Genomic DNA, 18,678 nt, shown 5'->3' with positions numbered 1-18,678 from the left:
TGCGGGTTGATGCACAAGCAAGTCATATACCAAATATGGAAGCGATTGGGGCAATAGTAGTGGAGCTATATGCTGTTTATGCCGTTTGGGGTACATAATGCATTTCTGCAATTTTAATGCCATATGGCCGCCAAACGATCAAACTTTTGATATGCATGTAAGAACACGAAATGTTAAACATCTTATGTTGATGCGTAGTGCCAAGTTTCACTGCGTTCTGTGCAAAACCTGAGCAGCTATGTTGTTTATAAAGTAGTATCATTAGAATCTGCCGAAATCCAATATGGCCGCCAAACAATTCACATTTTGACATGCACCCAAGAACAAAAATGTTCAACACACTGAGTTACTACGTATTGCCAGATTCTAGCTGCATAGTTGAAATAGTAATGACGCTGCGAGTTTTTGAAAATACATTTTAGTACAAATATACAACAGAAGGCAAAACATCTAGATATCTGTAACCAATGAAGATATCGCAACATAGCTCGAGATTATACATATGTGAGGTATATGTAATCTATATCTACAAATTTGCAGCGTTCTGCAGCTAATACATTTAAAGTTATGGATTGCAAAAAATGCATAACCCCACAAAACTGCAAATTTACTTTAAAACATCTTCAATGCACATGACCGCCGCATCACGTGACTTTTTGACATAGGACCAAGAACAGAAATTGTTCAGCAACCAAAGGCAACTTCAGAACAAGCGTTTAAAGTGTTGTATGTGCTAAGTTTGGTTTTAGCACAAAATCGCAAAGAAGCCTGTGGTAGTTTTGAAGACAATTTTTGCCAGAAGTAGCATCCAATATGGCGGTAATATCATATCCACATAGCCACATTTGACGATGCCGCTGTGTAGGTAGTTGCATAGACACAAAGTATGCAAAGTTTGAAAGCCGTAGTCCTTGTAGTTTCCAGTGCAGATTTTGGGGAGAAAAGCAGTCAGGATTTTGCTGAAAACATTACCAAAAACTTGAATCCAAAATAGCGGCCAAACGGTGCATTTTAGCGACTCGACCGGTCAAGGCGAAATTGTAGACATTTTGATTGCGGGATCTGCCCTCAAAAGACATTTGGTAGTCATTGATCAGTAGTTTTGCGAGATATCTGCTGCTGAAATTGATTTTTAATTGATTTTGATTTATCTGCCCCTTTGCTATGGGGCCTAGTAAGCTGGATTTTGATATGCACCAGTTCATGTTGATGCGCATCTACATGAATTTTTCGACAGTTTCTGTCCAGCGGTGCTTTTGTACGAGTGGAACAAAATACGGCGGAATAATAAATAATAATAATAATAATAAAACATTAACGATTCCAATAGGTCTCCTGCTTTTAATAAAAACATTAACGCAGCGAGGAGGAGCCTTAATTACAAATCGTTATTTTTGAGTTTTCGGGGTTTTGACCCCGAACTTGATAGTATATCAAAAAATGCTTTCTAATGGTCAAGGTCACGAAGGTCACGGGGTCAAGGTCATTTGACTGGTCCGTCACAAGACAAAAACATGTTTTTGGCGAGCTAATACGCCGTTGTTATTACATCTAGGCTGAAAGGAATTAGTGTTTCTGCTTTGCCCAGACCCGATGTATCATATAGGCAGGTCAGATTTGGTGAGACATATGTCCGCCATCTGTCCGCATGTATGTCCGCCAAAATACTGTATAGGCATTTTCTCCGGAACCATTGGACGTACAGAGTTGAGATTTTGCACACAGCATTTCCTTAACTGTGTCTAATAATGCTGTAAAAATCAAGTCATTTGGATTTCAACTTTTGTTTTGTAAAACCGTGAAAAATGAAAAACTTCAATCCAAGATGGCGGCCAAACGGTTAAAGATATCGAATTTTCGACCCCGCCCAAAAATGATCGGTATCATCTCATGACCAAGTCATATACCAAATATGGAAGCGATTGGGGCAATAGTAGTGGAGCTATATGCTGTTTTATGCCGTTTTGGGGTACATAATGCATTTCTGCAATTTTAATGCCATATGTCCGCCAAACGATCAAACTTTTGATATGCATGTAAGAACACGAAATGTTAAACATCTTATGTTGATGCGTAGTGCCAAGTTTCACTGCGTTCCGTGCAAAACCTGAGCAGCTATGTTGTTTATAAAGTAGTATCATTAGAATCTGCCGAAATCCAATATGGCCGCCAAACAATTCACATTTTGACATGCACCCAAGAACAAAAATGTTCAACACACTGAGTTACTACGTATTGCCAGATTCTAGCTGCATAGTTGAAATAGTAATGACGCTGCGATTTTTGAAAATACATTTTTAGTACAAAATAAACAACAGAAGCAAACATCTAGATATCCGTAACCAATGAAGATATCGCAACATAGCTCGAGATTATACATATGTGGAGGTATATAATCTATATCTACAAATTTGCAGCGTTCTTGCAGCTAATACATTTAAAAGTTATGGATTGCAAAAAATGCATACCCCACAAAAACTGCAAATTTACTTTAAACATCTTCAATGCAATATGACCGCCGCATCACGTGACTTTTGACATAGGACCAAGAACAGAAATTGTTCAGCAACCAAAGGCAACTTCAGAACAAGCGTTTAAAGTGTTGTATGTGCTAAGTTTGGTTTGGCACAAAATCGCAAAGAAGCCCGTGGTAGTTTTTGAAGACAATTTTTTGCCAGAAGTAGCATCCAATATGGCGGCCATCATATCCACATAGCCACATTTGACGATGCCGCTGTGTAGGTAGTTGCATAGACACAAAGTATGCAAAGTTTGAAAGCCGTAGTCCTTGTAGTTTCAGTGCAGCAGATTTTGGGAGAAAAGCAGTCAGGATTTTGCTGAAAACATTACCAAAAACTTGAATCCAAAATAGCGGCCAAACGGTGCATTTTAGCGACTCGACCGGTCAAGGCGAAATTGTAGACATTTTGATTGCGGATCTGCTCAAAGACATTTGGTAGTCATTGGATCAGTAGTTTTGCAGATATCTGCTGCTGAAATTGATTTTTTTTAATTGATTTTGATTTATCTGCCCTTTGCTATGGGGCCTAGTAAGCTGGATTTTTGATATGCACCAGTTCATGTTGATGCGCATCTACATGAATTTTTCGACAGTTTCTGTCCAGCGGTGCTTTTGTACGAGTGGAACAAAATACGGCGGAATAATAAATAATAATAATAAAAACATTAACGATTCCGAATAGGTCTCCTGCTTCGCAGCGAGGAGCCCTAATTACAAATCGTTATTTTTGAGTTTTTCGGGTTTTGACCCCGGAACTTGATAGTATATCAAAATGCTTTCTAATGGTCAAGGTCACGAAGGTCACGGGGTCAAGGTCATTTGACTGGTCCGTCACAAGACAAAACACGTTTTGGCGAGCTAATACGCCGTTGTTATTACATCTAGGCTGAAAGGAATTAGTGTTTCTGCTTTCTGCCCAGACCCGATGTATCATATAGGCAGGTCAGATTTGGTGAGACATATGTCCGCCATCTGTCCGCATGTATGTCCGCCAAAATACTGTATATAGGCATTTTCTCCGGAACTATGAAACGCACAGAGTTGAGATTTTGCACACAGCATTCCCTTAACTGTGTCTAATAATGCTGTAAAATCAAGTCATTTGGATTTCAACTTTTGTTTTTGTAAAACCGTGAAAATGAAAACTTCAATCCAAGATGGCGGCCAAACGGTTAAAGATATCGAATTTTCGACCCCGCCCAAAATGATCGGCATCTCATGACCAAGTCATATACCAAATATGGAAGCGATTGGGGCAATAGTAGTGGAGCTATATGCTGTTTTATGCCGTTTTGGGGTACATAATGCATTTCTGCAATTTTTAATGCCATATGGCCGCCAAACGATCAAACTTTTGATATGCATGTAAGAACACGAAATGTTAAACATCTTATGTTGATGCGTAGTGCCAAGTTTCACTGCGTTCTGTGCAAAACCTGAGCAGCTATGTTGTTTATAAAGTAGTATCATTAGAATCTGCCGAAATCCAATATGGCCGCCAAACAATTCACATTTTGACATGCACCCAAGAACAAAAAATGTTCAACACACTGAGTTACTACGTATTGCCAGATTCTAGCTGCATAGTTGAAATAGTAATGACGCTGCGATTTTTTGAAAATACATTTTGGTACAAAATACACAACAGAAGCAAACATCTAGATATCCGTAACCAATGAAGATATCGCAACATAGCTCGAGATTATACATATGTGAGGTATATAATCTATATCTACAAATTTGCAGCGTTCTGCAGCTAATACATTTAAAGTTATGGATTGCAAAAAATGCATACCCCACAAAAACTGCAAATTTACTTTAAACATCTTCAATGCAATATGACCGCCGCATCACGTGACTTTTGACATAGGACCAAGAACAGAAATTGTTCAGCAACCAAAGGCAACTTCAGAACAAGCGTTTAAAGTGTTGTATGTGCTAAGTTTGGTTTGGCACAAAATCGCAAAGAAGCCCGTGGTAGTTTTTGAAGACAATTTTTTGCCAGAAGTAGCATCCAATATGGCGGCCATCATATCCACATAGCCACATTTGACGATGCCGCTGTGTAGGTAGTTGCATAGACACAAAGTATGCAAAGTTTGAAAGCCGTAGTCCTTGTAGTTTCAGTGCAGCAGATTTTGGGAGAAAAGCAGTCAGGATTTTGCTGAAAAACATTACCAAAAACTTGAATCCAAAATAGCGGCCAAACGGTGCATTTTAGCGACTCGACCGGTCAAGGCGAAATTGTAGACATTTTGATTGCGGATCTGCTCAAAGACATTTGGTAGTCATTGGATCAGTAGTTTTGCAGATATCTGCTGCTGAAATTGATTTTTTAATTGATTTTGATTTATCTGCCCTTTGCTATGGGGCCTAGTAAGCTGGATTTTTGATATGCACCAGTTCATGTTGATGCGCATCTACATGAATTTTTTCGACAGTTTCTGTCCAGCGGTGCTTTTTGTACGAGTGGAACAAAATACGGCGGAATAATAAATAATAATAATAAAAACATTAACGATTCCAATAGGTCTCCTGCTTTGCAGCGAGGAGCCCTAATTACAAATCGTTATTTTTGAGTTTTTCGGGGTTTTGACCCCGGAACTTGATAGTATATCAAAAATGCTTTCTAATGGTCAAGGTCACGAAGGTCACGGGGGTCAAGGTCATTTGACTGGTCCGTCACAAGACAAAAACACGTTTTTTGGCGAGCTAATACGCCGTTGTTATTACATCTAGGCTGAAAGGAATTAGTGTTTCTGCTTTGCCCAGACCCGATGTATCATATAGGCAGGTCAGATTTGGTGAGACATATGTCCGCCATCTGTCCGCATGTATGTCCGCCAAAATACTGTATAGGCATTTTCTCCGGAACCATTGGGACGTACAGAGTTGAGATTTTGCACACAGCATTTCCTTAACTGTGTCTAATAATGCTGTAAAAATCAAGTCATTTGGATTTCAACTTTTGTTTTTGTAAAAACCGTGAAAAATGAAAAACTTCAATCCAAGATGGCGGCCAAACGGTTAAAGATATCGAATTTTCGACCCCGCCCAAAAATGATCGGCATCTCATGACCAAGTCATATACCAAATATGGAAGCGATTGGGTCAATAGTAGTGGGGCTATATGCTGTTTTATGCCGTTTTGGGGTACATAATGCATTTCTGCAATTTTTAATGCCATATGGCCGCCAAACGATCAAACTTTTGATATGCATGTAAGAACACGAAATGTTAAACATCTTATGTTGATGCGTAGTGCCAAGTTTCACTGCGTTCTGTGCAAAACCTGAGCAGCTATGTTGTTTATAAAGTAGTATCATTAGAATCTGCCGAAATCCAATATGGCCGCCAAACAATTCACATTTTGACATGCACCCAAGAACAAAAAATGTTCAACACACTGAGTTACTACGTATTGCCAGATTCTAGCTGCATAGTTGAAATAGTAATGACGCTGCGATTTTTTTGAAAATACATTTTGGTACAAAATACACAACAGAAGCAAACATCTAGATATCCGTAACCAATGAAGATATCGCAACATAGCTCGAGATTATACATATGTGAGGTATATAATCTATATCTACAAATTTGCAGCGTTCTGCAGCTAATACATTTAAAGTTATGGATTGCAAAAATGCATACCCCACAAAAACTGCAAATTTACTTTAAACATCTTCAATGCAATATGACCGCCGCATCACGTGACTTTTGACATAGGACCAAGAACAGAAATTGTTCAGCAACCAAAGGCAACTTCAGAACAAGCGTTTAAAGTGTTGTATGTGCTAAGTTTGGTTTGGCACAAAATCGCAAAGAAGCCCGTGGTAGTTTTGAAGACAATTTTTGCCAGAAGTAGCATCCAATATGGCGGCCATCATATCCACATAGCCACATTTGACGATGCCGCTGTGTAGGTAGTTGCATAGACACAAAGTATGCAAAGTTTGAAAGCCGTAGTCCTTGTAGTTTCAGTGCAGCAGATTTTGGGAGAAAAGCAGTCAGGATTTTGCTGAAAAACATTACCAAAAACTTGAATCCAAAATAGCGGCCAAACGGTGCATTTTAGCGACTCGACCGGTCAAGGCGAAATTGTAGACATTTTGATTGCGGATCTGCTCAAAGACATTTGGTAGTCATTGGATCAGTAGTTTTGCAGATATCTGCTGCTGAAATTGATTTTTTTTAATTGATTTTGATTTATCTGCCCTTTGCTATGGGGCCTAGTAAGCTGGATTTTTGATATGCACCAGTTCATGTTGATGCGCATCTACATGAATTTTTTCGACAGTTTCTGTCCAGCGGTGCTTTTTGTACGAGTGGAACAAAATACGGCGGAATAATAAATAATAATAAAAACATTAACGATTCCAATAGGTCTCCTGCTTTGCAGCGAGGGAGCCCCTAATTACAAATCGTTATTTTTGAGTTTTTCGGGGTTTTGACCCCGGAACTTGATAGTATATCAAAAATGCTTTCTAATGGTCAAGGTCACGAAGGTCACGGGGGTCAAGGTCATTTGACTGGTCCGTCACAAGACAAAAACACGTTTTTTGGCGAGCTAATACGCCGTTGTTATTACATCTAGGCTGAAAGGAATTAGTGTTTCTGCTTTGCCCAGACCCGATGTATCATATAGGCAGGTCAGATTTGGTGAGACATATGTCCGCCATCTGTCCGCATGTATGTCCGTCAAAATACTGTATAGTTAGTTTCTCCGGAACTATGAAACGCACAGAGTTGAGATTTTGCACACAGCATTCCCTTAACTGTGTCTAATAATGCTGTAAAAATCAAGTCATTTGATTTCAACTTTTGTTTTGTAAAACCGTGAAAAATGAAAAACTTCAATCCAAGATGGCGGCCAAACGGTTAAAGATATCGAATTTTCGACCCCGCCCAAAATGATCGGCATCTCATGACCAAGTCATATACCAAATATGGAAGCGATTGGGGCAATAGTAGTGGAGCTATATGCTGTTTTATGCCGTTTTGGGGTACATAATGCATTTCTGCAATTTTTAATGCCATATGGCCGCCAAACGATCAAACTTTTGATATGCATGTAAGAACACGAAATGTTAAACATCTTATGTTGATGCGTAGTGCCAAGTTTCACTGCGTTCTGTGCAAAACCTGAGCAGCTATGTTGTTTATAAAGTAGTATCATTAGAATCTGCCGAAATCCAATATGGCCGCCAAACAATTCACATTTTGACATGCACCCAAGAACAAAAAATGTTCAACACACTGAGTTACTACGTATTGCCAGATTCTAGCTGCATAGTTGAAATAGTAATGACGCTGCGAGTTTTGAAAATACATTTTAGTACAAAATAAACAACAGAAGCAAACATCTAGATATTCGTAACCAATGAAGATATCGCAACATAGCTCGAGATTATACATATGTGAGGTATATAATCTATATCTACAAATTTGCAGCGTTCTGCAGCTAATACATTTAAAGTTATGGATTGCAAAAAATGCATACCCACAAAAAAACTGCAAATTTACTTTAAAACATCTTCAATGCAATATGACCGCCGCATCACGTGACTTTTGACATAGGACCAAGAACAGAAATTGTTCAGCAACCAAAGGCAACTTCAGAACAAGCGTTTAAAGTGTTGTATGTGCTAAGTTTGGTTTGGCACAAAATCGCAAAGAAGCCCGTGGTAGTTTTGAAGACAATTTTTGCCAGAAGTAGCATCCAATATGGCGGCCATCATATCCACATAGCCACATTTGACGATGCCGCTGTGTAGGTAGTTGCATAGACACAAAGTATGCAAAGTTTGAAAGCCGTAGTCCTTGTAGTTTCAGTGCAGCAGATTTTGGGAGAAAAGCAGTCAGGATTTTGCTGAAAAACATTACCAAAAACTTGAATCCAAAATAGCGGCCAAACGGTGCATTTTAGCGACTCGACCGGTCAAGGCGAAATTGTAGACATTTTGATTGCGGATCTGCTCAAAGACATTTGGTAGTCATTGGATCAGTAGTTTTGCAGATATCTGCTGCTGAAATTGATTTTTTTTAATTGATTTTGATTTATCTGCCCTTTGCTATGGGGCCTAGTAAGCTGGATTTTGATATGCACCAGTTCATGTTGATGCGCATCTACATGAATTTTTTTCGACAGTTTCTGTCCAGCGGTGCTTTTGTACGAGTGGAACAAAATACGGCGGAATAATAAATAATAATAATAAAAACATTAACGATTCCAATAGGTCTCCTGCTTTGCAGCGAGGAGCCCTAATTACAAATCGTTATTTTTGAGTTTTTCGGGGTTTTGACCCCGGAACTTGATAGTATATCAAAAATGCTTTCTAATGGTCAAGGTCACGAAGGTCACGGGGGTCAAGGTCATTTGACTGGTCCGTCACAAGACAAAAACACGTTTTTTGGCGAGCTAATACGCCGTTGTTATTACATCTAGGCTGAAAGGAATTAGTGTTTCTGCTTTGCCCAGACCCGATGTATCATATAGGCAGGTCAGATTTGGTGAGACATATGTCCGCCATCTGTCCGCATGTATGTCCGTCAAAATACTGTATAGTTAGTTTCTCCGGAACTATGAAACGCACAGAGTTGAGATTTTGCACACAGCATTCCCTTAACTGTGTCTAATAATGCTGTAAAAATCAAGTCATTTGATTTCAACTTTTGTTTTTGTAAAACCGTGAAAAATGAAAAACTTCAATCCAAGATGGCGGCCAAACGGTTAAAGATATCGAATTTTCGACCCCGCCCAAAAATGATCGGCATCTCATGACCAAGTCACATACCAAATATGGAAGCGATTGGATCTATAGTAGTGGAGCTATATGCTGTTTTATGCCGTTTTGGGGTACATAATGCATTTCTGCAATTTTTAATGCCATATGGCCGCCAAACGATCAAACTTTTGATATGCATGTAAGAACACGAAATGTTAAACATCTTATGTTGATGCGTAGTGCCAAGTTTCACTGCGTTCTGTGCAAAACCTGAGCAGCTATGTTGTTTATAAAGTAGTATCATTAGAATCTGCCGAAATCCAATATGGCCGCCAAACAATTCACATTTTGACATGCACCCAAGAACAAAATGTTCAACACACTGAGTTACTACGTATTGCCAGATTCTAGCTGCATAGTTGAAATAGTAATGACGCTGCGAGTTTTGAAAATACATTTTAGTACAAAATAAACAACAGAAGCAAACATCTAGATATTCGTAACCAATGAAGATATCGCAACATAGCTCGAGATTATACATATGTGAGGTATATAATCTATATCTACAAATTTGCAGCGTTCTGCAGCTAATACATTTAAAGTTATGGATTGCAAAAATGCATACCCCACAAAAACTGCAAATTTACTTTAAACATCTTCAATGCAATATGACCGCCGCATCACGTGACTTTTGACATAGGACCAAGAACAGAAATTGTTCAGCAACCAAAGGCAACTTCAGAACAAGCGTTTAAAGTGTTGTATGTGCTAAGTTTGGTTTTGGCACAAAATCGCAAAGAAGCCCGTGGTAGTTTTGAAGACAATTTTTGCCAGAAGTAGCATCCAATATGGCGGCCATCATATCCACATAGCCACATTTGACGATGCCGCTGTGTAGGTAGTTGCATAGACACAAAGTATGCAAAGTTTGAAAGCCGTAGTCCTTGTAGTTTCAGTGCAGCAGATTTTGGGAGAAAAGCAGTCAGGATTTTGCTGAAAAACATTACCAAAAACTTGAATCCAAAATAGCGGCCAAACGGTGCATTTTAGCGACTCGACCGGTCAAGGCGAAATTGTAGACATTTTGATTGCGGATCTGCTCAAAGACATTTGGTAGTCATTGGATCAGTAGTTTTGCAGATATCTGCTGCTGAAATTGATTTTTTTTAATTGATTTTGATTTATCTGCCCTTTGCTATGGGGCCTAGTAAGCTGGATTTTTGATATGCACCAGTTCATGTTGATGCGCATCTACATGAATTTTTTCGACAGTTTCTGTCCAGCGGTGCTTTTTGTACGAGTGGAACAAAATACGGCGGAATAATAAATAATAATAATAATAATAATAAAAACATTAACGATTCCAATAGGTCTCCTGCTTTGCAGCGAGGAGCCCTAATAATAAAAACATTAACGATTACAATAGGTCTCCTGCCTAAAGGCAAAGGAGCCCTAAAATAGCCCTGAGACTTTCTTCATTTTCAGAAGCTGTGGAAATCTAGACTTGCAATATTTTCTAGACTTGCGTGGGCTTCCTTGGATATATTTGCTTCAGGGTCTGTATGACAGACTAATATACAGTGATCATGTCAAGACACAACTTCCCCAGGATAGACATTGTGAGGTTTAAATTATTATTAGGTATTCCGTGATATTGTTATTGATATTCGAAGTATATAGAGCAGAATAGTAATTCTGGATCAAGACATTACGAACAGAGAAATAGAAATCATTATGTAAAATATATTTCTACTGACGACGTTTAATGTTTCTGCGTCCATGTTATCAATCGCATATGTAATAGTTGACTGAAAACGATCTTTGTTAACTCTAAATTTGATGATGCAAAGGTACATTGCAATGATAAATCCAATCAACCCTGATCAGTTCTGCGGTTCTAGTTCGCACGCATACGTTATCGAACATACCCATTTCAATAGCGCCTGTTAATTGTGAGTATTTGAACTGCCTCGCCTTGGCAATGTATCTCTGGTCTATTCTTAGCTCATTGAGCAAGTCCAACAACCTATATAACATACACGTGACAGACCATGCGCTTACAGAACGCACAAGGGAGGTAATCGCTGCTTAGCTTGTAACACCAGTTTGCATGCCTACCAGTACTGACAAGCTGTGAGTATTCTCAGGTCGAAATGCTTGGCGGGTTTAATTTCTGTTTTCCAATCGGATTTGGCTTTACAGAAAAACGGATTTTATTTTATTTGAATGTGAAGATATCTGTGATGTTGATGTGAAACGATGGGATCTGGATCTAGTAAAGAAAGGACAGGTGGGGTTGATACGAGGGGAGGGAGCTCAAAACCAGTGACTGTTGCTAATGTAAATAACAACGTACCTGTTAAGTCCACGACGGGTCTTTCCAAAAGCGGAATCAATACGGACACCGGAACGACGACTCAATCGCCGACGAAATCCCCCGTCAAAGACTCCAGTGTTGACAAGACTACTACGGAACGTTCTCCAAGTAAAGCAGTTAAAACTGACTCTAAAACCTCCAATAAATTAGAATGGAATAGTGACTCCGACCTCGACGATGATGATGAATGGGACGACTTCCTTGGAACGACAACTTCAAAACCAGTGCCAAAAACAGACTCAAAGGTGTCCCACAGGGAACAAGAGCAGAACTCTGTTAACGAAATCAAGTCCCAGGAACTGTATCCCGAGACCTACGCACAGCGCCATACGAGACAACAGTACACATTCGGGCAGGATAGGTTGATTCGAGAGAAGACGATCTACAGGAACCCAGACGAGTGGGTCGTAGACGAAGAGAAGGAAGAAGAAAAGGTAGGGGAGAAACCTTTCTTTCTTAACAGGCAGACGTTTGTTTGCAGTACATTGGGCCATAATACAAGCATGTCTGTATTAATGAAACTAATGAAACGGTAATATGTAAAAATATATAAAATGATTATGGTGCAAATCATCCAACATTTTATTAAAGGGATTATCTTTATGTTCAAATGAGTGTCATAGATGAAATAAGATATTCTTTTTTGTCTATATTTTTTCAATATAGTAAGTTGAATGGTCAACTCATTTTTCATCATAAAATTTAAAGTAGATAATACAAGTTCAGTAAAGAAATATAATGAAACTTGCTTGGGCTAACATTGCGTGTCACCGTAGATCCCCATTAAAACGATTTGAGGTAATTTACTTTAATATAATGATACCCTCTGGACGTATGGCCATATATAGCTCGGGCTCGCCATGTGCACATTGTAGTTGGGGAGACATTAGCCCTCCTCGACATGATTATATAATGTATGATAATATAAAATAGCCGGTTATTCGATAATACTCTGTAATCCTATATCACAGCTCAATCAAACAAACATAAAACATATTAGCGATTAGTTCAACGAATCTTGAAACTATGTAAATGATTGCGAATGTGAGGTTACCTAACATTCAAAGAGCATAGGTATTTTAGGCCTATTCACACCTGTGGTATTGCATTTTGTTTATGGGCCTTAATGTATGAATATATTTCTATCTATTCAGACAATCATTAATTTGTTCTCAATATTTCTGGTGGTATAATACATTTCCGTTGTTGTACATTTGATGTGTATCTTTTTAACTTGATATATGTGGATATACGTGTGGGTTTCGTAGTGTAAACTTCAGCGAAGGAACATTGTGTGACTGGTTCTGTTTTATCCCAACGCAACTGGCAGGGAACAGTTGAGGTATGTATTGCTCCACAGCACGGTCACAACAGTACGGCATATTATTTAGTTATCACACAAAAATATGTATTGCCAGCTCCTTGCACTGTCAACTGATTGCACGCATGTTAACACGTGCGCTTGTTTATCATATATTGATTGACTACCGTCAACCAAGGTTTATACCACATTTATAGCAACCGGGGTTGACAAGAATCAACCTCTCTAGCCAGTGTCAATCTCAAGGATAATAAATCGGGCATACGTGTAGTGTACTGACCGACATACTGAACAAATCACCAATAATCTCATTTTAGTCTAAGTTTAAACATAAGAGTGAGTGAGCGAGTTTAGTTTTACGCCGCACTCAGCAATATTCAAGCTATATGGCGGCGGTCTGTAAATAATCGAGTCTGGATCAGACAATCCAGTGATCAACAGCATGAGCATCGATCGGCGCAAGTGGGAACCGATGGCACGTGTCAACCAAGCCAGCTAGCCTGACCACCCGATACCGTTAGTCGCCTCGTACGACGAGCATGGGTTACTGAAGGTACATTCTAACCCGGACCTTTACGGGTATTTAAATATAAGAAACTAAGAGGATCGTTATATTCATCCTTTATGGGAAGAAGGACTTTGGCAATTTCTACACTTGAGAATCGGCACCAAATTTCGGGAATTTCACCGAAGCACAGTGCAACTACATAATGATTACACAATAGTCAAATAGTTCGACTGAAACGCATTTATTTCTACGAATAGTAAACGATACCGAGTTCTGATATGTACTCTGACATGTTCAGTTTACTTCCAGTGCGCCAATTTAGGGACAGTTACAGAGTGGGAATGCTTAAAAATCTTCAACTCCATGTAATGGCATAAAAAGATTCTACAGCGGGCTATTCAACGTGCAAGTATATATGAACAAATGTATTTACAACAACCAATACGTTACGCATTGGCGGATCCAGAGGGGGGTGTGGGTGTGGGGTGTGTGTTCAGGTGGTTCGAACCCCCCTTTTGAAAATGACTTAAGACCATTGAGGATTTTTTTTTGCGTTGGCGGAGCCAAATGGGGGGTTCAGGGGGTTCGAACCCCCTGAACCCCCCCTTTTCAAAATTCCTGGATCCGTCCATGTTACGTGTACAGTTTAACAGAATCACAAATCTGATTATCCCTTTATAAGGGACTGTTAATAATTTATGGCTTGGGGGTGGGGGTGATGATGATTTTAAAGGGGGGGTGGGTGGGTGGTTGTGTCAACCATTTTGTTCTGGGGGAGCTTGGGGGGTCAGCAATTTTGTACACACGTACTAGAGGGGGGGTCAGCAATTTTGTACATAAAAATATGTTTAAAATTGTGCTTAGAAATTATGGGAAGAGGAGAGGGGGTCATTGATTTTGTACATGACATGCAGGGGGTGGGGTTCACTTATTTTGTACATATATTTTAGGGGTGGTCATTCATATTGTACATGCTTCTCCATAAAAATCATCATCACACACACACAGACACACAGCCATAAATTATGAACGGTCCCTAAAGCTGAGTGGTATAGAAATGTGCACAATGTGATACACTCGAAACTGCACCATTTACCTATATTCATCACGCATGCCTAGCATAAGATATCACGTTTAGCTGTACACACACTGTAAACCAGTAACATGATTTATGAGTGGTTTGAAGCTGAACCATAAAATAATGACCTTTCATTGCCCTGTCGTGCTTGGTGAACGCGATGCAACGATAAGACTGGATACGGGGTGCCCGTGTGAAAAACACCTAGGAAATACTACCTGGTGTAGAAAAACTTCCGAAATTCTTACCGACCCAATTCCTTGTGCATCGTGTCCTTAGAATAAGTCATATTCTCCTTATATGGCAGTCTGTGGTGACTGGTGACCAGTGAAGCAGTCTGTACAAATATACCATTTGCACATTTAAGCCCAACGCCGAGGGCAGCTAATACGTGTGCCAACCAGTATCATGTAAAGGGTTACCCTTAGTCTCATGTTCTCACTCCTGAATTCCATACATTACTGTAAGAGGCTCCAGATAAGCTGCGTATCCGGGTAAAATACGCATAGAAAATTCTTCATTTTACGCATTGAAAATAATTGTTGCGTACCAATTACGTATTTAAATGTTAGATACGCAAGTTTAAAACAAATGCGTACGGAATATATTTATAAAAATTTCTTGCGTAATGAAAATGACATCGATTGCTATCAAGTTGTACCTTATTGTTATAGGGCAAATTGTACTGTCAGTATAGGATGAGTGATTTCCAATATATTTAAGTTGGTTTTGATTAGGTATGACATAAGGCAGAACCTACCTGCTTAGTAACCTTACTCAATGACATATACTTAGGTGAGTAAAATGACTGAAATACGCATATATTTGAAAGCAGGGTAACAGAAAATGAAATACCCACCAACATTCATAATACTCCACCTTAAAATAATACAGTGGGTACAGTACCCACATGAGCTAAATCTTATCTGAGTTCTGCCATTACTTCATATGGTAATAATAATAATGGACATGTATAAAGGGCCTGTATCCACCTCGCTTGTGTCATGCTCAAAGCTCGAGACATAAGTATCCTGGTTAACCTGAGGCGCTATAGAAAGTTAACAGTCATATGACTTATCCGTCTATATCCGATATTTTTATTTTTCTACTTTTGCCATCATCAAACTTGAATACTTTCTTTGTCCGTCAGTTTAGCTACTGGTACAGTACAAATTCCGTTCTGATAATCACTGTAGGCGTTTTGTGCAACTAAACATGCCTATTGTTTCCTTTGGTTACAACAGTATATTACATGAGGCGTCCTAGTCTTATACACCCTGAATTGACACGCAGTCTTAATCAGTTGAGTATTTATGATGCAAGTTATTGACCGATCTATGGTGTACGTGATATGGTGTCCGTGTGTGTGCACCAAACATAGACTCACACCACGGCCACATTACTCATCTAATCTGACCCGAGTGACCGGTAGCCCACTAATCCGTCTTACCGACATTCTTTCGTAAGATAGGGAATACTAGCATATGTTCGCTGTTTCGCTGAGTTAAAAATCCCATTAGCAGATGACGCCAAAAAAACCCCGAGTTATTTATTATAGGATATTTATATAGCGCACATATCCACGCAACTAGTTCATGCTCAAGGCGCTGGTATTTTTCCCCCATGATCATTGGATGTCAATGTCAACGGCACATTGCATTATCAACTTCAACTCCCCGTGGATCATACAACTCTTGCAGCCACTGGAAATGAAATGAAATTGTAAAAGTGTTTTGTATATACTTACTATAACCACTTTTCCAGCGCACTTTGACGTTGCCGACGCGTTGCAACTCATTTACTGTGACCTTCGCTGTGAAGGACATTGGAACTGCCATGCGCTCAACTCCGTCAAGTTTGACAACCTTGTATTGTCAAAGTTTGAGAAATGCTTTGACAAAACTATTGTCAACACATATCCTGTGTAAAACGCGTGGTTAAACTATAAACATGATCGTCAACACTATCTAAAATATCATATCTGAAGAAAGCTTGTTTTAAACCAATCAGTATATAGACTCGCAATGTTGTCAGCAATAATAACATGGGTTGTCATACTGACAACTCTCAATGTTCAAACTGACAACTTATAATTGTCTAAGCAATAATGATAACGCTAAAATTGTCAAATTGACAACATTTTATTTTTACAGTGTAGGCGCTTTCATCCTTACGAGGTACCCATTTACAGCTGGATGGACTGGGACACATAGTCACAATACTTTGTCCAAGTTATTTGCACGTTGTTGTACCCGCAACTAGGTGTTTGCACGTATTCATGTGGCAACCATCTGGTCATATACCAATGGATTCATGGGTTCTTTTAAATGCACAGGGTTGTGACAACACTGGAAAGAGTCTGCGCACAAAGTTATTTCCTTTGTCTCCAATGTACTCGGATAAACCCGTTCAATTGGAGAACTGGGGCGATGGGGTACCCCCCTAGTGGTTAAGGCGTTCACTCGTCACGCCGAAGACCCGGTTCGATTCCCCACAGAGGTACAATGTGTGAAAGCCATATTTCTGGTGTCCCCGCCGTGATATTGCGGGAATATTGCTAAAAAACTAAACTCACTCACTCATTTGAGAACTATGCATTGGTATGCGCGATAAACTCACCTATAAGATGAGTTCCAATACTCGCAGAATACATGGAAAATGCCTGCTATTTAACCAACCGCGGAAGTTGGTATTTAACGTATCTCCTAAGGCATTACGAATTGTGCCCAACAGACAATAACGGCATCTTCCCAATGGTATCTTTGTCAGTGATTGTATTTGATTTCCAAACAACTGATGAACCTGAGTTGACCAAAGTATACGTCTAGGTGCCAAGAGTCAATACCCTGAGGTACTCTGGTTAGCAACGTTCAGGCGACGTCTACGGTGTAGCTTATAGGTTATATATACCTAAAATATCCGTTTTGTTAAATATAATTAAGCTGGTTGATGGTATATATGTAGAGTGATATGCTTGAAGGAAATGTTTCTTTCGATCTTTGACATAAATATTTTCAGATACATACTGCAACTTTAACGTTGATTTTGCAATTGTTTGATGTTCTATGCGGTTTTTATAACTTTCTTATCTTTTCACATGCATTAAGTAGAGCAGGTAAAATGGCAGGTTTTTGTCACGCAATAAAAGACTTGTTAACCACCTAATGATGTGCGTTATAGCAATGTATATGGCTGTTGAGGTCCTCCTGACTGCCATGTTTTTCTATATCTAAGACTGCATTTTAAGCGTTTTATTTGGGTTTCTTCGCTACGCTGTACTTGATTAGCACTGCATGGTTACTCCAGATAGGTTCTAATGAGGCCCGGGTGCCTGGATTGTGGTAACCTCACATTGTAATAATCGAACCGGGCGCGTAGCAAGCCATATTTTTCGCGAAAGCCCGATAGGTCGTAAAGCTTTATAATTAGATAGTATTGAGGGCTTTGCTCAACCTTTTTAGCAATAACCATGTCCATAATCACTCCAAGCTAATACCTACCATAGTTATTGAAGTCACGAACACCGGATGATATCGTACCGTATTAAATTGATCTCAACAAAAGGGCAATGTAACGTCCTGTGCTTTAGCCTGTTTCCATGGTACATCTCATTCTCTTCCCACAGAGGTTACTCCTGTCATATCTTCCTACATAACCTCTGTTCTAATACGGCCATATTTCCCGGTCCTCGTAAAATCCCCTAGCGGCAAAAGATCGCAACACGAATTATCTCCCTTCTTTCTATCCAATCAGAACACGTGTTACATCGACTTAGATTCAATTTGACTAACACAAGCAAATGCGGGGCCACAAATATCCCCCATCTGCCGGGGAATTGTGTTGATGTTACACACAAGACGTTTAATGGCTAGCTTGTCCGTTGTCAACGAGGGCGATGGAGACGCCATTGATACGCCATTACATGACTGAGTTCTGTCTAGAAGAAACGTTTGCGCATCGCGCTCGGGAAGAGGTTCTAGTTTTCCCGAAGCATACGGAAATTACTGAGGCCTTGCGGAATGGTCACTTTTGAAACAACGTCGCTGATTGCACAACTAAATCGGCTTGTCTCCAATCACGAGCCTTGAACGCTGACACCAAGAAAGGGTCGTATTAGAACAGAGGTTATGTAGGAAGATATGACAGGA

The 18,678-nt window shown here is 39.5% G+C and overlaps 1 protein-coding gene across 1 annotated transcript; it reads left to right on the top strand.

The window, feature by feature from the left end:
* Nucleotides 1-11,458: 11,458 nt before the first annotated feature.
* Nucleotides 11,459-12,965, top strand: LOC124280362 (the record flags this gene model as incomplete). Its single annotated transcript, XM_046716269.1, has 2 exons — nt 11,459-12,057; nt 12,954-12,965. Coding segments are annotated over exons 1-2 (564 nt in total), but the record flags the coding sequence as incomplete, so codon positions are not given.
* Nucleotides 12,966-18,678: the final 5,713 nt, after the last annotated feature.

Source organism: Haliotis rubra, unplaced genomic scaffold, assembly GCF_003918875.1.
Source record: "Haliotis rubra isolate DU_JTF1 unplaced genomic scaffold, ASM391887v1 Scf2656, whole genome shotgun sequence".
NCBI classification, from domain to species: Eukaryota; Metazoa; Mollusca; class Gastropoda; order Lepetellida; family Haliotidae; genus Haliotis; species Haliotis rubra.
This window is presented reverse-complemented; position numbering and strand designations above follow the sequence as displayed.